At 34.4% G+C, this 24,230-nt stretch overlaps 2 protein-coding genes across 4 annotated transcripts in view; one reads left to right on the top strand and one right to left on the bottom strand.

Moving 5' to 3' along the window:
• LOC143553942 (ABC transporter G family member 39-like) overlaps positions 1-696 on the top strand; it is a 37,253-nt gene extending 36,557 nt beyond the window's left edge. Inside the window, exons 19-20 of the mRNA XM_077043823.1 lie at positions 48-302; positions 391-696. Of these exons, the coding sequence (XP_076899938.1) occupies positions 48-302; positions 391-660 (525 nt within the window). The 3' untranslated portion in view covers positions 661-696. The remainder of the gene's footprint in view (positions 1-47; positions 303-390) is intronic.
• Positions 697-1,555: 859 nt separating this feature from the next.
• Positions 1,556-12,679, bottom strand: LOC143553941 (BTB/POZ domain-containing protein FBL11). Of its 3 annotated transcripts, none has more exons than XM_077043820.1 (19): positions 12,503-12,679; positions 12,384-12,434; positions 12,188-12,305; positions 11,887-12,025; positions 11,068-11,114; positions 10,755-10,843; positions 10,588-10,678; positions 10,451-10,487; positions 10,194-10,345; positions 9,340-9,859; positions 8,443-8,718; positions 3,601-3,746; positions 3,218-3,517; positions 2,896-3,139; positions 2,591-2,646; positions 2,319-2,399; positions 2,205-2,249; positions 2,055-2,123; positions 1,558-1,957 (listed from the first exon to the last, which is right to left on the bottom strand). In XM_077043820.1, the coding sequence occupies exons 1-19, from the start codon at positions 12,676-12,678 to the stop codon at positions 1,814-1,816; spliced, it is 2,781 nt and encodes a 926-aa protein (XP_076899935.1). In that variant the 5' UTR covers position 12,679; the 3' UTR covers positions 1,558-1,813. The 3 variants fall into 3 exon arrangements, with proteins under 3 accessions (XP_076899936.1, XP_076899935.1, XP_076899937.1); XM_077043822.1 differs by having other exon boundaries at positions 1,561-1,957; positions 12,188-12,297; positions 12,503-12,661; XM_077043821.1 differs by lacking the exon at positions 12,384-12,434 and having other exon boundaries at positions 1,556-1,957.
• Positions 12,680-24,230: the final 11,551 nt, after the last annotated feature.

The raw sequence follows: 24,230 nt of genomic DNA, 5'->3' as shown, positions 1-24,230 counted from the left end.
AATCGACCCCGCATAAGCATAATTACTTGAATGCTGTCACTGTTCAGGTGACCATAGAGTCTATATATATCGCGATTCAGACCACTATTTACGCCTTCATTTTGTACCCGATGCTTGGATTCGAGTGGACTCCTGCAAAATTTTGGTCTTTCTACCACTACCTGTTTATGGGTTTCATCTACTTCACTCTTTTTGGCATGATGACTATGGCATTGACACCAGCACCTGAACTTTCTGCTATTTTGATATATTTTTTCACATGCCTTTGGAACTTGTTCTCGGGTTTCTTAGTCCCAAGACCGGTATGTTATTGTTTACGCCCTTGGCAATCATTTTTTAAAGTTTCAGTATTCGGAAATACTAACAAACAGAATGTGGATATTATCGCAGCAAATACCAATATGGTGTAGGTGGTATTACTGGGCAAACCCTCTCAGCTGGACAGTTTATGGTCTCTTGACCGGCCAGATTGGTGAGGACGCTTACATGGTGGAGGTGCTCGGAGCTGGTAACATGACGATTAAAGGTTTTATCAAAGAGGGTTTGGGTTACGAGTATGACTTCCTTCCGGTGGTGGCAATAGCACATGTTGGCTGGATCCTTGTGTTTTTCTTTGCGTTCGTCTATGCCATCAAGTTCCTTAATTTTCAGCATAGATAGAACTTGTTTCATTTCCTTGTTATATTTTATCAATGTTTTCACCCCAAATAATTGTAAAATAAATGATGAAAGAGAGCATTGACCAGACCAGACCAGACCAGACCAGACCAGACCATGATAAGGAGCCTGGTGTAGTGAGTAAGTTGAATGCTGAGTATATTTGCCGAATTTTACTATGCCAACAAGGTTTCCATTCAAAAGAGTTTAACAGTTACAAATTCAATATTCAATTGCCATGTTTTCTTTCTTTCTTTCTTTCTTTTTATTATATAAATAAAAACAGTTTTAAGTAAAATCACTTTTTGTTCCATAAACATGCCAAAGATGATCTCAGGGATGTACATGATCAGTTGTTAAATTGTTTGCATCAAAATCACTTTGCACCTGATATTACTCCAGAGCAGAACGTAGTCCGAGATCAAAAGTTGACACACACACTATGATTCCATTCAGAAAGTGCCATCTAAACTGTATTATGAGTGGCTACAACAGCCGGTAGTTAAAATGGTTCGGTCAGAGCGACGAGGGATTAATAGTTCCGGTCGGTAACACGAGGGATTGAAAACCTAAGTCAACTCCTTTTCAAATATGCCGTTATTCAAACATATAATACTCAAAAACCATTTTAATCGTTTATAAAAATTTAATACATACAGAAACTAACTCAAACTGGTTAGGTTTACCTCTTTCGGAAACATAGTGGTTCAACCAAAATAGTTCATCAAACCTGTTCGAACAAGAATATGAACTTATGACCAACACTTTGAGAATGTGATCAAGGCGTAAGTACCAAACACAACAATTACATAGTTAGGTCAACAAGTGACTTCTGTGTATGTATTAGACAGTTAAGGTTTGGCATAGATTTTACAATGGTACAAGAGTTTATATCTATATGAAATGATCCATAAGATCACACGTCAAGCCTAGGCATCATCTTCCTCTCTCTAGGGACACAGCCACTTACCTCCCTCGTGTTGAAGTTCTATACTGAACATTAACTTCATACAACCTTACATAATAACTCCACAATTGACTTCATTACCTCCCAACCGCACACATGTCAAACTGTCCGAAACGATGGACCAATAGAATTGTCCTCCCAGTCGAGGTTTTCCACATTATGCTCACGAGTAAGGATCTTTCTGAAATACTAGATTCTTTCCTTGACTAGGGTTCTGATCATCTGTTTGCTATCCCACATTAGAACCAATGTTTCCCTGTGTACCGACGCCCCAACAGTCAGAGATTTACATCTTGCTATTTTCACATAGCTTAAAAAGCACCAATCATCCAACTGTATTCATGAACACAAACAATCCATCAAATTTTCATATATACTCATTTGTATACATGTATATATACATACAGCAACATATTTCATTATGAATTACCTCTGGAATATCAAACTCTCTGTCTTTTGCATCACACATATCCAACGACAACTTTCGAAGCATCGGCAGCTATTTTTATCAGAAATAAATTTAAAAATATATACTACTGTATAGAAAAAGTTGATGTTATAATGTTATATGTATGTATACCTTGGTGACCGCTTCACCAATGAAGCCTTTTTGAATCCCGGAACCCTGAATTTGAAAGTTAAAGTTAGCAGCCAAGTCTAGTAAGAACATAAAGTACAGTTAAAGGAAGCTCACATTGTGGCGCAACAACACATCTTCAAGGGCTTGGCAGTCAAAAAGAGAATCAACCCCGCCAAGTGTCACTTGTCCACATTCCTAGGAAGGTATTAACAACAATCGGTTACAATAATCACCATTTTTATACACGCAAATAAATACAGGTCGTATGAGAAATATCAGTTAAAAGACTTTTAAGCCATTCAATTTCTACTATAATTACACACAACCACTTGAACCAATTTATTCAAGGATTTATGTTATTCAAAGAAGAGTTGTTAGCTGCAAACCTCTAGATGAACAGATATCAAGCCAGGCCAACCACTAGAAATGATCTTTTGCGCTTCTACATAGGCGAAAACAAAATCTTATTATACGGTTGAAGAACATGTACATTTAGTAATATACACTGGAAGCCAGAGATCATACATGAATACACCAAAACTATTAAAAAAAAGTATTACCAATTGAAAGACATGTAATGATAATATTAAGCATATTATACAATGACAATTAAATGTATATTGTATACATAGTCAATAACAAAACATGCCTACTTTCATGCAAATAAATAAATGATTTGATGACTACAAACCTGAATTCAGAAGCCTGCATCCCAGCAATGAAAGCTCAATCAAATTTACACAACTCTGACTCAAACTAATCATATCACCATTGCTCATCCAAGGTGCTACTCTTTCCAGTTTCAACTTTCTCAAATTTGGCATGCTGACTTTAAAACTCAATGAAGATATCTCACCAAGACAATGACATAATGCCAATGACGTCAGGTGTTGCAGTGATTCCAGCATATTCACTATGACATCATCAGAAATCACCTGCCACAGTTCAGCAACAAACTGAATATATGATTTTTAAACACAAACTCATATACTTTTTTGTGTATGTTTGCATACCTGAAAATACAAAACTACTGACTCAAGTAAAGGACAAGTTACAGGTAGCCCATCAAGGCCCAAAAACCCACCTAAGCCCACTTCTATCACTTTAAGCAATGAAATGGCAGGCTTCAAAGGCTCAAGAGATAAATATGAAAATCCCCATCCAACACTAATTTCATCCAATTTGCACAACTTTCCAAGATCCATGAAAATGTTTTTGCTTCCTAGTTGAAGCAGATTCTTACATCCTCTTGTTTTTAAACATTTCAAACTGGGATTGTGACCTATAACATGAGCCAAAGCAGCAGTAGAAACCTGAAATTGAAAGCACACGATAATGAAGAATACGATCCACATAAAAAGTAAAAAAGCGGTTTTCATTGACAATGTTTACAAACCTTGGTATTGGAGACATCAAGCACCTCTAATGAAGAACCACAGAAATTAAAAAGGCAATCATCAACAACCTCAGTGTCCCTCAAACAAAGATTCTTCAGCATGCGGGCATGCGACATAAGGTTGAGAAAATAAGTCGTGTTGATGCCTGTAAGATAGTACATTTTTGTCTCAACTCAAATTGCTTGAAAATGAAAATATTATATTCTCTTTCTTTATACACTTTTCAAAGACCAAAAAAATTATTTATGTTGCTATGTAACTACTCATTTATGCTGCCTGTTGTCTAAGGCATTGTTTAGGATAATAATCCTTATATACACAACATACTTCCTATTAAAATTGTTGGCCCAGATTTAAAAAACACATATAAATAAACGGATTTTATGATTAAACACCAATCATAACTGTATCATAAGACACATTTAAGTAGAGCAAAAACATAACCCATATGCTTAAATCAAGTATTGTTTGATTTATGATTAGACCTTGACTTTAACTAATAGAACCCAGAAACTAAAATATATATTTTATTGAAATAAGAAGATAGTTGGCCCGATTCGAGATGGGCTAGTCTCCAATTTAACCAATTCGAGATGGTAAGTCTCCAATTACAAGAAAAACTTGATAATCAAAATAAACAAGACATCGAAAACTAAAACAGAAATGGAATACTTATAACATAATTTAGGTAATTAATGCCTCCTAACATTCAACCTTTGACAGTCAATGGTCAACAGTCAACCCCCCACTAATTTAGCCCTAAACCTTTGCTCCTGATTGATTTACTTGTCCTCAAGTCGTAAAAATGGAATCTGTCTTTATAGAGGTAGGGTACCAAAAAGACCCAAATACCCTTAAGTACCATCCGCGGGTGGGAAAGGAACTCCTCATATACTACCCGCGGAACATACGGATCACCTGCACAACATGGTAGAGGAAGAACATCCTTACACCACACGCGGAAGCATCTAGGCACCCTCAAAAGGCATCCGCGGGACAAGACACCTGTCCGCTAAAATGACCGGAAGGCAATGCCAACAGGAAAGCTGTAAATAACTAATCACCCTCTAGAAGAATAACCACGATTGTTACGTGAAGAATACGTGACCTATCAGCCAATGAGCGAAGGACACCTGGCCAAGTTGTTATAACTATGCACATGGCCAGGGTTCAGTCCGGCCTATCAAAAGGTGATGTGTGTCCAGGTTGTTATACCCGTGCACATGTATAGCTCAACCTATCACAAAGGGACACGCGTCCAGATGGTTACTGAGATCTTCTAGAAGGGGACAGCTGGCCCAATCACCTTCCTACATCCTTTGGCTGTAAATACCTTGTCAACCTGCATGAGGTATTCATTCACTTTCACTCACATATACTCTGACTGTACTTACTCTCAATACTTTATTACTTTCTCTCTTACGAACTGTACTGATTCTCACGCCGGAGGGTGGTTACGGGAAGACCCCCTCTCTTATCTTCCCGTAACGAGACTTACGGTGTTTGTTTTGCAGGTTCCGGTCATTGGACTTTGGGAGTTGTACTCATACTGTGTTAGTTGTTATCGTATCCTACCCTGTGGACTCATTAGATCCATGACCCATCTAGGGGATCGGATCTGTGTTTCTTCAGTCTTGGCAGCTTCTGGGAGTGTTTCCAAATCGATTTGAGTGTGAGATGATGGAAAGTGACAGACCTATGAAGATTAGGAGGCAGTCCTTGCAACTTGTAGTCTTGACCTTTGATGGTAAATACTAGTGACATCTCGTTCCAATTGGCTTGAACCGTGTTTAGTGTGGCCAACCATTTAATGCCGAGTACGACGTGAGCCCCTCCTAATGCAAACGGGTAAAATTCTTGAGTTATTTGAAGACCAGAGAGTTGCAGTGGGACATCCTTGCAAACCTGATTGCATCTGATTATGTCACCGTTCCCGATTTGTACACCGAAAGGAGTAACAAACTGGGTAGTGAGTTTCAACTCGCGAACCAACTTATCCGAAATAAAATTATGTGTTGACCAGCTATCAACCAAAATTAGAACTTTAGTTGTACCCAAAATACCATGAAGTTTCATAGTCGATGTAGGTAACTGGCCAAAAAGTGAATGAAGGCTAATCTCAGCCAAGTCATCGGTAGAAGTATCGGTGACTGCCCTTCTGTCCCTGTTCTGATCATCTAAATCATTAGCCATTTCGAGCAGTTTGAAGGTGCCCGTATTGCATCGGTGACCGGGACTATACTTGTCACCACATCTGTAGCATTCCCCCTTGTCATAACGTGTCTGTTTCTCAGTTTCAGATAAACGAGGAAGTGTCTTTTGCTGATCAGTGGCTGAAGAGTTAATCGTGGAAGTGGGCTTAACTTCAGACCCTTTCCTGGTTCGGGTGTGTTCTATCTTGGATTCATATTCCAAGGCTAAGCTCATCGCTTTGTAAACGGTCCGTGGTTTATGGATCCTAACATCAGCTTTCAACTCTTCCTTTAGGCCATTAAGAAAAACCCCAAGTAAACAATGGTCGGACCAGTTTGAGACCCGGCCTGATCGGCGCGCAAACTCTTGTCGATACTCTTGGACGGAACCTGTCTGCATGATACCACAAAGGTACTCATCGGGGTTTTGAAATTCTGGTGGTCCGAAATATTTCTGCAGTGCTTTTACCAATTCCTCCCAGTAGATTAATTCCTGCTCTGCTCGGATGTTAACCAAGAGTATAGATCCAAAGCATCCCCATCTAAATGCATTGCTGCTACATCAACTCTCTCTTCCTCCATGGTGTTGTAAAAATGGAAATACTTCTCTGCCTTTAATACCCATCCTCTTGGGTCGCCTCCACTGAAAGTTGGGAAATCAATCTTATGGTAGGGTCTGAATTGCTGTTGCGATCGCTAGGAACCGTCTACTTCCTCGAATCTGTTTTTGCCTTGGCTGGGTTTTTCACGCGGCTGAGACCGCTGTTTAAGGGCTGCCATGTCGGAGTCTAGCGACTCGAGCCTTGCAACCATAGCAACCTTGACTTTAACTAATAGAACCCAAAAACTAAAATATATATTGTATTGAAATAAGAAGATAGTTGGCCCGATTCGAGAGGGGCTAGTCTCCAATTTAACCAATTCAAGATGGTAAGTCTCCAATTACAAGATGTACTTGATAATCAAAATAAACAAGACATCGAAAACTAAAACAGAAATGGAATACTTATAACATAATTTAGGTAATTAATGCCTTCTAACATTCAGCCTTTGACAGTCAATGGTCAACAGTCAACCCCCCACTAATTCAGCCCTAAACCTTTGCTCCTGATTGACTGGGTCAAGGTAACTGACCCAAGACCTTTTGGACCCAGAAGGCTTGACCCGCTGATAAGGTGGAGTCTTATCATTAACTCTTTACCCAAACCATAAATTAAAAAACAAGACAAATTGCAGAAAAAGTCATTTGCGTTTACAAAAGGTTGCAGATTCATCCTTTATATTCAAAAATCACACATAACATGTTTATGTTTACTTTTTGTAATAGATTCCCATCCTTTACACTAGCTACGATCTATGTAGCACGAGGACGGCAATTTAGAGGGAGTACCCGTCCCGGGAATGGGGACGGATCCTGGAAGTCTTCTATTTATCTTTAGGGTTTTAACCCTTTCAAATTCCAAAAACAACCATACAACATACGTCCATACAAATTCGGCCTTTCATGATTCAATTTATTATCGACCAACAATCTTCACTTCTCAATTCATCAATCATCATCGATTAGGGCTTCTCAAGAAACACAAGGATCATCATCTACATCAGTAGCAGAACCTCAATTGTGGGACTATGTGACTAAAATCAAAAAGCAAGGTGCAGCAGGAGGAACTTGGAAATTTATGTGCAACCTTTGCAGTGAAGCAAGACAAGGATCATATTCAAGGACTCTGCTATATGCTTGATTTCTAGTATGTACTTATGTTTTGACTTTTGTAGATATTATAGTGATGCATGGTTACTTGAGGATTCTACAAGAATTGCTCCACGTATACAGAGAGAAATTTCACAAGAATGAAATGTTTTCAAAGATTATTTCCTAATGATGATGAGCATAGTAGGGTCCTTGATGAGTATGCAATGTTTTCAATGAAAAGTTATCCCTTCTGAAGATTTAACAAGCATTAAACAAATGTAATCTATGGAACCCAAGAATTGGTGGGTAAACTTTGGTGCTCAAACTCTTTTTCTCCACTTTTAAATTACTTGAACAACCTAGTTCTTCTTGTGTTGAATGTAATTGGAGTACTTATGCATTTATTTGCTTGCTTAGGAGGAACAACTTGACCACAAGCCGTGCTGAAGACTTGGTTTAGATCCACAATAATCTTCGACTTTCGTCAAGGAAGCCAAATGATGATGTAAAGATGTGGGATGTGGAAGTGGGTGGAGATGCTTTTGACTCAATGGAAGATGTGGGTGGAGATGCTTTTGAACCGGAAGTTGAAAATGATTTGATTATTGATCATTAATAAGTAATAACTTATAGTTGATGTAGTGTTTTTGTAGTTTTTAATTTACATCAATATATATATATATATTTACATCAATATATATATATATATCCTTAAGCTTAATCCTGTGTCTCCACGAACCCCTAAACTCAAACTAAAAACTAATACTAAATGCTTTCTTGATGATTAGTTTCAAGATTAGCTTCCAACGAAAATTAGGAAATACTACATAAAAAAATTAACGTGGGGCATAATTTACATGTCAAATCATGTCAATTTGTATGAATATATATGAATGAAAAATAGATAGAATATATGACAACTGTACAGAAAATGACATAAGAAATAACTTGTGTACCTTTGCAGCCACCCATATGCAGCATTTGAATATTAGAACCCTGGGGAATGCTTTGCATACTATGTTCTGCAAGGACATCATCACAACGAGCATTTAAAGAGCAAAGTGCCAGAATTGATTGTTGTCCAAAATAAGTGTCACAGGCCACAATGGAGTTTAACTTCAAGCATCTGCATATGAGTGAAGATATGCCAGCATCACTCACCAAAATACAGCCTTTAAGGTTTATGTAAGTTAAGGAAAAACATATTTCAGATATGCTTTGGAGGTCAAAATCTGTCACAAAAGTTTAGGATGAAAATAAGCACACAGGCCAAAACCAAACGCGACAAACATTTTTGCATATTAAAACATTATATGTAGGTGATGAAATAGCGTGTTACGGTTCTTATAGTAGAGATTCAATTGAAATAAAAATAACAGATACTTACAGATGATCCATTTGGATTATGGTTGATCAAAGAAAAGGGTCAAATGGGTCGAATAAGAAATTGGGCTGAATGGGTCCAACAGGTCCAAAATCCCCAGAAGTGTATTTATAATGCAGATACAATCTCCTAAAATTTCTTTATTCAAAGATATAATATATTGTAGATGCAATGTTTTAGTAATCATACTTGTGCATTACATTATATATTGCCTAAAATTAAGTTTGTTTAATTACGAGCCAGAGCCAGAGCTTCGCTTATCAAGCTCAAGCTGGCTCGCAAGCTTAATCGAGGCTGTTCTTCATATGATTTTTATGTTTAATAATAAATATATGCTTAAAAAATAGAGCTCAAAACAAGCCGAGCTCCAGCACTAGTATATTAAAGAGCTGAGCTTGAGTCTAGTCGAGCTCGGGCTTGGCTCCTTTACAGAAAATCAGTGAAGTAGAGATATAGATGGTGCATATACCAGTGACATCAATCCGTCCCTCCAGTATGAGCTTTGTAACATTGGATGACAATGGTTTAGACCCTAAAACAGGCAATGGAGACCTGACTGAGCCAACTGATGATGCAACTGAGGGCATTTCTGTCATTACTACTGGAGTCACATCCACAGTTAAGTCAATATCACAAATCAATGGGCATTTGTCCACCAACAACTTCAGCAATTTTCTTGTCCGGAATCTTAAATAATAAGCCGCCTTAAACTTTCTCAATGATGGAAAGGACTTGCTAAAGCATTCAACCACATTCTCAAGATGTAGCATTGGACAGTTAGAGATATCCATCTCGTGCACTGCTTCAAAAGTCAACTTTGACCACATCTCACATGAACTTTTAAAAGAATTTTTACTAAGAGGTTCATGATTAATAAGTAATTGCACAATTTTGTTTCTTAACGCAGGCTCAGTGATTAAAGAAGACGGAAGCATGGATAATAGAAGAATTGCTGGTGTTATTTGTGAACAGCCTGCAAGATCCACTCGCTGCAAGTAAGACAATAAAATTAATATTAAACCAAAATACCAAAATCACTAGATTTTCGAATATACTGTTGAGACGTGCTTATTTTTATCTACGTTTTGATGTGAGTTTCATTTATAACGGAGTTTTGCGTGATAACGTACAAATCAAGGGGTGGGTTCACGTAAAGGTTTTGAGTTTTGACTAATTTATAAAGTTTCGGGTACGTTAACTATTTCACGGTCTAACTCAGTCACAGCAACACATGCGGGTGTATTACTAGTTATAACCTAATTCATAAAGCAGAGAAAAGCATCCGTAAAACAGGTAGCTGCATAACACTATATTTCCACATACCTGAGTGAACTCAGTCAAACGGATTTTAAGATTAAGCAACTCATTGTCTCCATGTCCGTCCATTAAACATGTGAGAGGTTGTTTCAGCAAAGTAAGGGCCCCACAGGAGCTGCCATTGAAACACATGGATAAAAACCGATATGTGCTTTTCCCTACAAAGATGGATGAGCCTAATGAACTTTATAAAGATATATACAAATCAGTAAACGTGTATACAGTGTTTAACAATATGTAAACTTGGGAAATTTTGAACATACCAGCAGCAAACCATAGTGGTAGAAGGCTAATACGAATCTGTAAACAAACAAAAGGGTAGTATGTTTCTAAGATGACAGATTATAGTTGAAGATAACGTATTTTTATTATTTTGATTATTAAATGCATTATTGTGTACCTGCTTCAAAAGGGTGATGTATGCATCCTCAGTACAACGTTCTTTATTAGCAGCAATCCAAACCAAAAGGTGATCACAAAGCTGTTTTTCACTGTGGACATCCAAAAACATTATTATCTGAAGTATTACACTTTATAACAGCTGATTTATAGCAAATTCAAACAAACCTATCAACGGTTAAATGAGGGTGATTTATGGTAAAAAGCAGCAAATCGTATGGAACGTCCACAAAGGAGCGACAGGATATGGCCCAAATCTGCAAAAACAACTTTCTTTCATCAAACAATATAGTAGTTTTAAGAATATATAAAAATATTCTTGAAAGTGGATCCAAATATGTTGAACATAACATAGGTTTTTATTAATTAAAATACTGGTCTTGTGGTATAAAACACCAAACTTATTGAAATAATCCAAAGAAAACCATCTAACAAGAAAATTCATAGAACAATGTACAGATAAGTGAAGCAACAAACGTACAAAGTTCTTTGCAAGATAGCTTGTACAAAGCTCACGGAGATAGTCCACTGCAAAGCATAACACTTCACCTTATCAAGCATAGGCTAACAAGATCATGCAAATCAACCATTTCTAACAATACTAAAAACTAGTAAAACAAAGTTGAAAACCCTTGTATAGATTTGTATGTAAAATTTTATTTAAATTCTCTTTGTAGATTATATTATAAGTTATGATTCATAAATTAAACAATAATGTACTAAAAGTGGACAGCATGAGTATGTACAAAAACATGAGTGTGTGTGTTTTATCACAGTTTAGAGATAAGTTAGGTAGTTATATTTCTATCTTTTAAATTATTCTTATCCTATTAGTTGGTTAGATCTTGATAGTTTTAAAAAGAAATCTATGAGTTGTGAAACACAAAAAGCGTTGAACGCGAATATTGTATTTTATTTTCTCCTTTAAATTACATTCATTGCATAAAGATAGCTTGAACACTCACCAAACTAAGAAGTTTAAAAGGTATTGGGTCAGCTATTTCATGTTGTTAGTATTAGTATTTTTATCACCTTCTAGAGACTTAGCACCTGAATCAAGATCGAAGATGAAAACTATAGACTTTATTATGTTGAGCACGTGTGATTTACAGATGTTGAAGGACTTAAACCACGTATATTTGTGTGATAATAAGGCAACCAGATATCAAATATGTAAATCAGTATGGATTACTAAATCTTGGTTAATTATGACGACCAACATTACATGTGCAAGTCTAAAACCAAACTGATAAAATTACTCCTGCTTTAAATAAATACAAAATTTGAAATGTAAACTCACGCAGTTGAGAACCAAAATCCCAAATGCTGACAAGATCAGTTAGTTGCAGCAAGGGAACTCCAGCGGCGTCTGATAACGCGTTAGTCAGCCATGTCTTACAGTGTGAAAGAATCATCTCCATACCAAAATAAAGGGCACCCTGTAAAGAAAAAGGAAAAGGAAAAAGAAAAATGAAAAGCATATCATATCATATCATATCACATTCACATACAACGACGTTGAATCCAAGAAAATGTTATATGTAAGAAGAATATTTTGTTAAAAAAATCATAATGCAACATTAACATTAACATTTAGCTACCTCAAATAGAGAGAGAAAATTTTCTGAGGTGATAACCAGAGGAGAAGCAAACAACGAAGCCAATAGCCTCAGAAATGTCGACCGGTTCCAGAGAACTAAGACTTCAACATCTGGATCCCTAAAGTGTTTTCATTTAGTAGATAGGCTTAGCATAAATCAATAGTGTTCTTTCAATTAATAATAGAATGTTAATTACCTGAAGTTTCCTCCAAGGAGTCCATGAAAATAGGATGAATTTTCAATTAATCTGTGCCGTGGTCAATATATATTCAATTGAACAGGAAATAATAATAATAATAATAATAATAATAATACCTGTTTGTTTGAGCTTTAACTTTGATGATTGGGTGTTGGAGGATTGAAGAAAAGTTCCAAGTGGAAACATCAGTTGTTGATATAATAATAATATTAATAGGATTATTGCCGTCAGCCTGCTGCTGGTGATCAATGCATTTCAAGACTACGAATTCATCGCCGTCGTCTACAGCCATCAGGTATGCAAATGGTGAACCGAATAATCTGGTCATGTAAGAATATATGAGCTTTTCAAATAGGAGAGATTAGGAGATAAAATGTTTTAAGTATATCATTAACTACCTATTAACTCTATAACATTAACTAACCGTTAACTCTTACATTTTCTTTCTTTTTCTTCTGTTTTTCATTAGACTCGAGAACATGAAATGAAGTGATTATTTTCCTCCTCATTTCTTTCTTTTCTCTTTCAGCAGGAAACAATATGTAAAGGTTGTTAGCCTAGCTCGAACTAGACTCAGACTTTAATCCGAGTTCAACCTCAAATCTGTCTTGATTATTTTGTTATTTATATAATTTAAGTTCTTTTAATAATATTTTTATAAAACATATAAAAGAAAAAAAATTAAAGTTGATTAATATTTAGATAATAAGTGGTCAAAATTGTAAGTATTCCTTAAACTTTGAATTTTAATAAGTTTGTTTATGTTTTTTATAAAAAAGATAAAGGGCTATATATGTAATTAAATGAAACATGATATTGTATATTTTATCCTTTAAAATTTTGTACATTCATGCAGTAATAACTTGTACATTTTAAACCGGCCGTATGTTTTGAAAAATAATTTTACTGAAACGTCAACAAAAATAAACACGTTTAAATAGGTATGTTCGAAAAAATTTTAATCTTATTTCTGTGAGGCATATATGAAGAAAACCAAAAGAAATAAAGTTGAGTAAAAAGTGGGTAATCATGAGGGATCAAAGTTGTAACTATTTTCTTAATTAAAAAAATTTAAGTAAAGTTAAGGTACCATACTTTTAATTATTTTGATAAAAATCAAATGAACGTGGGTTTTATGTGTGTAAAAGACAAGTGTATCCCTACTTAGGCATCTACCTCATGCATTAAATGTTGTAAATTATTTAAAAATAAGTGTCTTAATTTGCACATGAGTGGTGCATTATATATAGTATAGATATATATTGGGCTACAACACCATTACACCTTTAAAACAAAAACCCTCTCTTTGTTGATTGGGTGCCACATGACACAAAACGCCCCATTTTGTAGCTCCTCCACTACACATAGCCTAAGTGTTCCCTAGTTGGTGGAAAAGAAAAGAAAGCTATAATTTTACCAATATACCCTTAGGTAAAATTAAAAAAAAATGCATTACTTCCATTCTTCATTACTAGTTCCTCTACCTATGGTTATGCTTAAGGGTGCAAACGAGCCGAATCGCTCGCTAGGTACTCAAGTTTGGCTCGTGAATAAGCTAGATCCAGCCGAGCTTAAAAAAGCTCGAGCCTAAAAGTAAGCTCATCTAATAAACAAGCCCGAGCCCAATCTGATTTGCGAGCCTAAACGAGCCTATCATTTATATAACTTTTATAATATATATATATATATGTATATATTTGGGAAAGATATTTTGAGAACCTTGATGAGTTGTAAGAACTTTAAGAACTCAATTTTGGACCACACATTTAATTAAATGGTATGAAATATGTGGTTGAGATTAAGTATGATTAAAAAATGAATCAGGAGAGAGAATAAAGATATTTGATGATTACACAAGTTTAAATGTTAGTTACACATGTGTAAAGAGTCGATTCAGTGTGTAAAAAATACTATAGTTTTTTGTACATTACTTACACTTACGTATTACATATGTTTAAAAAAAATTCAAAAAAAAATGTTACGTTTAGTTCTTTCGAGTTCTTAAAACTCAAAGAGGTTCTAAAAAGAAATCAATCACACACACACACACACACACACACATATATATATATATATGGGTAGGATCTAGAGAGAACTCTAAATGAGAGAAGTGGAGAACTCTATTATTTTCATTGTTTTCACCTAATAAAACTGAAAATAAAAGAAAATTTATAACAAAACCCGTTGTTCTTAGGAAAGGGCAATTAAGGAATTAAAAAAATATAACAAAACCCGCTCAAAAATATCGCTTTCTCTATCCATGTTCTCTCTCTCCAGATTTCACAATTTCCTTCATTCCAACCATAAACCTAGGGTTTCTTCAAACCAGACGAACACAATTAAACAGCTGATTCAACGCGATTAAACCGAAGAACACTAGTAGGTAATCATCCGATAGCCGATTATTTGATTTTTTTATGCTTTATATATGTAAATCGAGTAACAATGTGTTGATAATAGCTCGTATATGACTGCACATATGTATTACATGAATAATTGATATATTACACATAATCGAAGCATACATATGATATTATTGTGTGTTTCGGTTGTATATCAAACATTATCTTGTGTATACCACTACACATACGCATTATACTCTGTTTTTTGTTCTTTATTTATGTAAATCAGGTAACAATATGTTGATAATAGCTCGTATACGTGTGATTGCACATATGTAGTAGATGAATCATTAGTATATTACACATAATCGAAGCATGTATATGATATCATTGTGCGTTTCGGTTGTAAATCAAACATTATTTTGCATATACCACTTCACATATGCATTATACTCTGTTTTTTGTGTTTTATTTTTGTAAATCGAGTAACAATACATTTGATAATATATCGTATATGTATGACTGCACATATGTATTAAATGAATAATTGGTATATTACACATAATCGAAACATACATATGATATTATTGTGTGTTTTGGTTGTAAATCAAACATTATTTTGTGTATACCACTACACATACGTATTATACATGATTAGTTGAATATTACATATATGTATTACATGAATGATATATTATACTGAATATCTTTATTTATATTGCATATATATAGTATCGAACGTATGCATATGTGTAAATGAACTAGTTTAAGTTATATTGCATATATGATTGTTCAATTTTCGTGCTTAACTGATCATTATAGGTTAAATTAATCTTTTGAGACGGTATGCCCGTCAACTGTTTGATGAAATATCTTAATGAAGTCGTTATTGTTGGTAATTGAATCATAACACACTATCATGTTAATTTGGCTTCATATTTGTTAGTTTTGTTGAGTTAGTGTATCATTATTGTTAAATTGATCATTTTTCTCAAAATAATATTGTAATAGTGAAATGATTATATGCTTATTTGCATATAAGAAAATGACAACAAGCAAATCATAGAGAAACTATTTTAATTCTTGATGGCATTTCTTGAAACTACATGTTATTCTAATAATAACATGCTTGTGTATGGTTAAAGACTCAGCTATTCATATTCCATTTGAATTATGTCAACCCTTCAGATTTCACTAATTTCATGTAATCGGTCTTTGTTTTAAATATGTGGGTGTTTTCATGGCTTATTCCCTAACTCAACCCAAGACTAAATTGCCTAGGCAATAAGGACTGAAAATTACATGTACACTATAGGGCAGGGTAAAACTGAGTAAGTTCTTCAGTTAATTTATTATCTTGGGGTCGGCCTATAGTACTAATGTATTGCATATATGTAGTAACGATGTATTACATATATGCAATACTAATGTGTTACATATATGTATTACTATTGTATTGTATATAAATGTTAACTGTTTGCTTTTAATTAGGTGATGAAGGGCATAAAAGCAAGGAAGGTATCAATAAAAAGAAACCACGATGGTGGAAAAAGTATGGAGTTTAAAAAGCCTAAGGCGTGAAAGAAAATACATGTTTTGAAATAGGAACTATTTCGCCTACTGTTTGTTGATGTTAATGCGATGTTAAATAAACGATTAGATGTCAGAAGCTTGGATTTGAATAGAACGTGTTAAGACAATATGAATATTATGGTACTTTCATATGGTAGTGTTAATTATTGTGATGATAATATTAACGCAACATCTGTTTATGTATACTACATGTATGTAATATAATACATTTGACTGCATAATTTAAATAAGTTATGATTACATTACATGTATGTAGTATTTTGACTGCGTATATGCGGTAGTTCCAGTACGTATATCTTTTGAAAATTTTAATACGATTATATTAATTGTATAACATATATGCAACACTAATGTATTCCACACGAGTATTACTATTGTATATCAAATACACGTATTACTATCGTATCATATATAAATATTAATTGTTTGCTTTTACTTATAATTAGGTGTTGATATGCAATGTTGAAATGTACATATACTATTTAAAGCTTACACTACATTTGTGTAATACACACATATAAGGTTGAATGAAGGTTGTGATTTGATTAATAATCATACTTAAAACATGGTTACACCATTAAATATTGACAATCTCGTTGATTTTTTCGTCTTTGATGGCATATTAAAGTTGACAAACACATAGCTACTATTGAGGCAGTCGTAGTTATATTACATATGTGTAACGTACGCTCAACTAGTTCAGGCATTTCGTTCAATCAAATTATGGTATATTTCCAGAGTAATAACTGTTTCCGAACAAATACATGTTAAATTCAGACATATGAAGAATGTGTAACAGTATGTTGCATGTATGTAGCATACAAAATAATATTTTACATTATTGATCAGCACCACCAACTTGGAAAAAAAACCCATTAGAATGTCAGAACGATGAACTCGTTTGGGTAAAAAAAGGTACATATAACAAAATGTAACAATTATGAAATATTCATAAAAATGCTATTACATTTGTGTAGACAATAGTAGACATACAAAATCTTAGTATTACATATGTGTAGTACATGACTAGCTTGATAGCTGTTGTTTAACTCCAACAAATTGATACTGCATGCACGTATTAATAAAATAAGATGCTACCTTATTCAATAATTTTTTTTTGCAAGAGATCACATGTAGAGTTGCTAAAACTTGAAGCAACATCAGCATATGAGCTCGATTGGGCATTAACAGAACAATGTCTCCACTTTGAGTCATAACTATTAACTTGTATTTTTACCCGAGATTCAAGCCTTCACTGATTAAATCCTGTTTTTTACATTGATTGCTGCGAAACTAGGACCTGCAAAACGCTGCAACCGAAACCGGAATTGTTTTAGTTAAACACAAAGGGTAAAGAGTGAAAAATAACCAAAGTCGTATTGAAAGAGAAATAGTGACTCAACATAATAATACACCAAAGAACACATACACAAATAACAGATGTTTTTACTACTTTATGTTACGGTTAGAATTAAAAAAAAATCCTACAAGAAAGAGTCTACAAAAAAACTTACTATCTATGATGTTATACGTGCATTTGCAAAACAAAAAAAAAAGTATAACCAGTCAAAGACAAGTCCAAAGCTCAAGCTTCAGTAAAAAAACCAGACATTTAGGGGCATACTTGTCGTGAAATTCGTAAACCATCGTCAACAACAACAATACATTAATGAAAAAAACACAGCTTCTAAGCCATTAAAATACATGCATCTACAACATGTACTTGAAAAATAAGTAAAAAAAGGTACGAGCAATTAAAACAACTCCAAAACGCACGTTTCAATATTAGAAAACCAACCAGGCATTTAGTCGAACATCTATTATGCATTACGTAAACCACAGTCAACGACACACAAAATAAAAAACGTAGCTTCAAAGACATTGAAATACATACATCTACAGCTACAACAACATAGAAGGACTCACAAAAGAAAGAAAAAAAAACAAATCAAGTCAGTTTAGGCATGTGAACACAAAAATATAAGTAGCAAACTAATACCAAATAACTAACATGCCACCAGCATATGATAAAGTTACCAACCATCGTCACTTTATGTTTAATAGTAATACAATAAACAAGTAATGTTAATTAAATATATATTAATCATATGAAAGTTTATATTACATATATGTAATACTTAAAATTATACTACATGTATGTAGTATATAAGTAAAATGCTACGTTGTTGATCAACACCAACAAATTACACTAATATACAATTAGAATTGACTTTATATGAATAACTATCAACAAAGGAACTCGATGAGGCACTTTGATCAAACAAATTAGGGGTTTTCATCGATAAGCAATTGTTAATCATCTAATTATAGAGCTACAATGTCAATTCTAATGGTATACTAGTAAAAAAACACAAATCTGGAATAAAATAACAATCAAATATAAAAATACCTCCAGTTTTCGTGTTAAAACTACTGAAATCATGTTGAATCGATCTTCAATAGAAATCGAGATGTAACAATACACCAGTAGGGAATCAATATTCAATAATTAGGGTTAAGAATCATCGATTATGATGTATATTATGATCTATTTGTTGAAAGCGTTGCACATGGCTAGGGTTTCATAGAACAGGGGAGGTCAGGGTTCTATTGTATAGAGGGAATCAGGCAACGTTTTGTCCAAGTCTATTGAAATGCAATTTTACAAATATATCCCTATAGTTAGGAGTTCTTTATTTCTCTCCATAATATGGAGTTCTCTCTTGATTCTTCCCCTATATATATATAGGGGATGGATCATGCGAGAAGTAATATTAGAGCGAGAAGTGTATCTCAACCATTCATTACACAAATCAATGGTTTAAGATAAACAATGGCTTTTTTGTAATTTGTTTGAACATTTGCACATATGTTTTATGCTGATAAGGGCACTTAGGTCAATATTATGTAGTTTACAATAAGTAACGTTTCAAGATCCCTGCTTTCACTCCAAAACGGCTCGATCACTCCTCGCTTGAAATTCGTCTCATCATATGAAAGTGATACACAAAATCAACTATTTTAATGTATGTTGACTCTGTTTGTGTATGTATTAGAACAAATCCTTCATCTTGTCTCTTTATTGGTGGGTTTTGAAGCTTAATTGGGGAATTTTTTAATATGCTACAGTGACCAAACCCTAGGCAAGAAATTAAAGGTATGTAATAAAATTTGTGGTGTTTTTTAGAATCAAAAGTAGAATATAAAGTAAATAATTCATACACTTCGATTAATTTACATGTAGTTCATCAGAGTTCCCTACACTCCTCGCGATTATTCACATCATTGACGAGTTTAAAGTGTGTTGATTCTGTTAGTGTATGTATACAAAGCAATCGTTCATCAGGTTTGTTTTTTAGGTGTGTTTTTAATCTTAATTAGGGGTTTTTCATATGTTATAATGACTGAATCCTAGGCAAGAAATTAAAGTATGTAGTAAAATGTTTTGGTGTGTTTAGCATATGAACTTAATAAGGCATACACATCGATTAATTTAGCTGTAGTTCATCATAGTGCCCTACACCTAATAATTTGTTATATTTATTTTGTGTTTGTTAAAGCTAGAGATAATTTTGATAAAATTATCTCTGTTAAAACATTCCTCATAGTAAGTTCATGTGTTGTTTTCCAAAGTTTGAAAAGATGTAATCATGTTGTGTAGTAAGTAATATATGTTGTGAATGCTTAATTATTGAAGAACATGCATGTGGTGTAATGTAACTAGTTGATGCAACAATATTCTTTCAAGGACATGGTTGTGTTTATTTTAAATCTCTATACATTTAGATCTATGGTGAAGTTAGTAATAACTAATGGTTAGACCAAGTGTTTACATCTTGTTAGATTGCATAGTTATTAATAGTTGAGTATTAGGTGCTGGTGTAATTGCTTGAACAAGTGTTTTAGATAGCAAAATTTATGGCGTGTGAATCATACGTGAGTAACATAATACTGTATCATTTGGATTTCATGTGTTAGTTCATTTACAAAGTCTATACATGCGGTATTTTGTGTGTTGTTTGTAGTAATAGAAGAATTTGAGAGTGTTATATTTGTTTCAGCAAATACATATGATACACAATCTGTGTAATACTATAAATGTCAGTATATTCTATACTTATTGGTACTTACACCAAGAATTTAATAATTGATTGTGATTAATATTTGCAGGTCAAACTCGCAATTGCATTCTTTCACAATTCGAGTTGTAAGTTGATTATTATGTTGACCGTTAGTATTTGTTGAGTAAAGTGTATTGTACAACTTATCATCCTTGTTTTGTATGTAACAGGTGTTTAGAACATGGATACAACTAAAACGGTGAATAAAGGACTACATAAACACCCATAAAAAAGAATAATGGAAGCTCTCATTAAGGAATGAAGTTTTGGTTGTTGAAGGATTATATAGTTATAATAAATGGTATTAGGTTTGTTAGTCTTTAAACGTTATTTTGTTTGGTTGAAACATAGTGAACTCATACATGTATGTAGGTTTGGTTTTTATAACTTAATTATGTGGTTGTTACTTTTGAAAGTATTAATTGAATGGGTTTTAAGTTTGGTTATGGAATGAACGTATTCGTTACATTGTTTGATGGTGCAAGATGTATTTTTTATGTGGTTTATTATAAGTTACTTTACACATAATGCGTACATGTTTTGATGTTCCCAATTGAATAATTCTGATGTGGTTGAATATATGCTTACATTAGTGGCAATGCATTCTTTTATATGCTTTATAATAGTAAATTTACAATAAGATATGTGTATATTAAAAAAAAACTAGAAGTGATATCAATAGATGTTTGATTCCTAGTCATAAACAGAGACATTTGACTCCATTATCTAGTTATGTGTTAAAAAAAGTTTATCATGTGTGTTAATGTGGAAAATGGTGTGATTTTTTGAATGAAAATTTTAGCGCTTTAATTCTTTAAAGCTTGTTTACCTTTGGAATTCTTTCGGGAAAGAATTCTTTGAGAATCTTGAATTGTTCATCACCTAAAAAATTAAATCTAACATAAATACGTCCGTACACGTAAACATACACACGAATATACAAACACACATTACTATATGCATTCATACATTTTATACATACGTAACCACCTATATTATATACATAAGTAGGTAAATATTTATGTACCTACAAACATACATATTTACAGGAATACGCATGTACACACACACTAAACACGAATACATAAATATGTGTGTACATACGTACACAGATACGTAGCTACGCACATACATACATTCATACATAGTCATATGTGTAAGTACGTACGTACCCTACATACTTACAGACGTCATCATATATGTATGCACAAACGTACGTACGAATCTACACACGCAGGTACGTTCATACGTATGTATGTACACACAAACATTCGTACCTATATATACCTACTTAACCTACATGCATTTGTATGTCCCCACACATATAAGTTTGTTCCTACATACGTAAATAAATATGGAGTTACACATGTCATCATATACGTATGAACAAACGTACATACGAACCTACATACATACATAATCGTAAATAAGTTAATCAATATTAGGATCTAGTTCATGATTGCTATAGATCTATCGTTAATACGTTATATATATATTACTACGTATTGATTGTATATTAATAATATCAGTATGAAGAATTGAGAGAGAGTTTGCGCAGAGGTTCGATGATTATCTCAAAACTTTTATTAAATGTGAACAGAGTTCACCTATAAATAGAAGATAGGTCTAGTTCGCTAACATCCCCTAGCGAACTAGACACTACTTCGTTACATACATAAACAGATAAATAAACTAACGAATCATCTCCTGATTCGTTAAACATCCTTAACGAATCAGGGAGATCTTAACTTAATTCTAGTTCGCTAAACATCCATAGCGAACTAGACCTTACATATGACGAACTAACTTAAACAATAATATTTTATTACATTAAACAAAAACGTCAAATACGTTAAAGATACATACAATGACTCGAGACGCAAAACAGTGCACTAACAGACACCCCCTCGTCTTGAGCTATTTGTCTTTAAATTACTTGAAGTGCTTGGACTGCAAGTCTCTACAACTATGAATTCCGTTTTCATAACAAACACGCACAACGCATTGGAATTGCATAGCCAGGTCAAAGTCTTCATTGCGCTCAAACAGAATCCTGTTCTTGTGTAGCACATCATTGTCGGTCTCGGTTAAATTAACCAACCACATCGGGTCGATAATCTTAATCAGCTCAGTCTTCAAACCCTTTCCCAACATAATGACGGCCTCGCCGGTTTTGTTGTCGTAATACCAGCGGTTGAAAGATAGATGCATGTGTTGGTTCAACGTCTTCACTGGCACCCGCTTCATCGTCTTCGGCGGCTTTACTTTAAGAACCAACTTCTTCCAAACTGTCTTTGGGTCAATCTCATTGAGACGCTTGCGGATTGGAATATGTGGTTTGAAAAATTTGAACCCGTGGTTCACTTCAAACAGCAGGTGTTGTTGAAACCAACTTGCATGTTTATTCCCACATCTATTAATGAATAGACGGTACGCCAGAGTACGTATGTCCCATCTCGGTAATGAAAGAACATCAGACATCCTTTCGTAGTACTGGACGCCTTTCTCCCATTTGACAATGCATACTTTAAGATCAGATTCAAACATCCAAGAAATAATATTACCTTGCATCTTTGACACGGTCTTAAATGAAGTCTTCTGGTTTGCTTTGACCCAAGTTGTAGCTTCATCTTTCCGTTCTCGATCAACATACCGATACGCCTTGATAATCTTGCCAACTTTCTTATGGCTGAACCAACTATTAATGTCAGCCAAGGATAGATCAATCTTCGGGTCGAATCTTGTGTCAACAAAGTCAGCAACATGTTTACCCTTAGATGTCTTTTCGAGATGATCTTCTGCTTCTTTTACAGTCTTCTCATTAAACACTGGAGCACCCTGATCAACATTGGTGTGTTGGAACAGATCAGGGTAATCCTTAGCAGTCACATCTTCCACCTCAACCTCCTCATTTTCATAAATAAAATCTGTCCTCATCTCCACAGTAGGATCATTCAAGATCTCGTCATCATTGATTACCTCAGCATAAGGCTCAGTCTCTAACACGGTCATCTCATCTTCATTTAGACCAAGCAAGATCACAATCTGCTCTCGTGTCAGTAACTTGTTAACAAACTGCCCCACTGCTATCTCATCAGCATTTACCATGCTCCTAATCACCCCCTTATCATCCATAAATATAACCATATCGGCCTCAATCATCTCAATTGGTTTGGCAGCTGAATAGTCATGATAAACAATGACCTGCTTGTTCGAATCATCCACAGAACTCGTAGCCGCACCAGAAGCTGGGTCTTAAATTTGTTTAGGCTCACCACCAGCACCAGACTCATCAGGATCTTCCTCATCATTCTTGATTTTCTTTAAAGCATCATTTTTGCAAGTCACTTGCAAGATCAGATCCTCTTGTTCTTTAAGTTTCACCCCCTGAAACTCAACAATCTCACGTAGGGTTTTTGTTTCTTTTTGACAGAAAGTAACATAACTAATAAGCTTCTTCTGGTTCTCCATCAATCGTTCTTGATTCATACGGTCAGCAGACATTTGGTTTTCATACAAATGAAGAAGATTCAAAAGCATGTCTGTCTGACGGTTCGGTGGCATAGCATACAAAGATGGATGAACAGGCTGGATTGGTCCCTAGAGGCCTTGTAATTCTCATAAATGAGAGATCACTAGGTGGAGGAGGCTTCATTGACGGTGTCGGGGGAATAGTAGAAGGTGTAGCAGAAGGCATCGGTATCTCAGTTAAGGCCATCTGTGGAATCATACCCAACTGCTCATGAGGTACCATCGTCGTTGTCAATGTAAGCGCCGGAGTGCTATTA

Source organism: Bidens hawaiensis, unplaced genomic scaffold (genome assembly GCF_021521415.1).
Source record: "Bidens hawaiensis isolate Kalapana, Puna unplaced genomic scaffold, B.hawaiensis_p1.1 tig00017458_1, whole genome shotgun sequence".
In the NCBI taxonomy this organism is placed as follows: Eukaryota; Viridiplantae; Streptophyta; class Magnoliopsida; order Asterales; family Asteraceae; genus Bidens; species Bidens hawaiensis.
The sequence above is the reverse complement of the archived record's forward strand: the minus strand, read 5'-3'. Positions and strand labels throughout refer to the sequence as shown.

Excerpts from the sequence above, each read along its gene's own strand:
- LOC143553941 (XM_077043820.1), bottom strand. The coding sequence starts at position 12,678 with ATGGCTGTAGACGACGGCGATGAATTCGTAGTCTTGAAATGCATTGAT. Across the intron at positions 10,679-10,754 it reads CCTCATTTAACCGTTGATAG|TGAAAAACAGCTTTGTGATC; the intron begins GTTTGTTTGAAT and ends GGATGTCCACAG. Across the intron at positions 3,747-8,442 it reads GCATATGGGTGGCTGCAAAG|GCATCAACACGACTTATTTT; the intron begins GTACACAAGTTA and ends ACTATCTTACAG.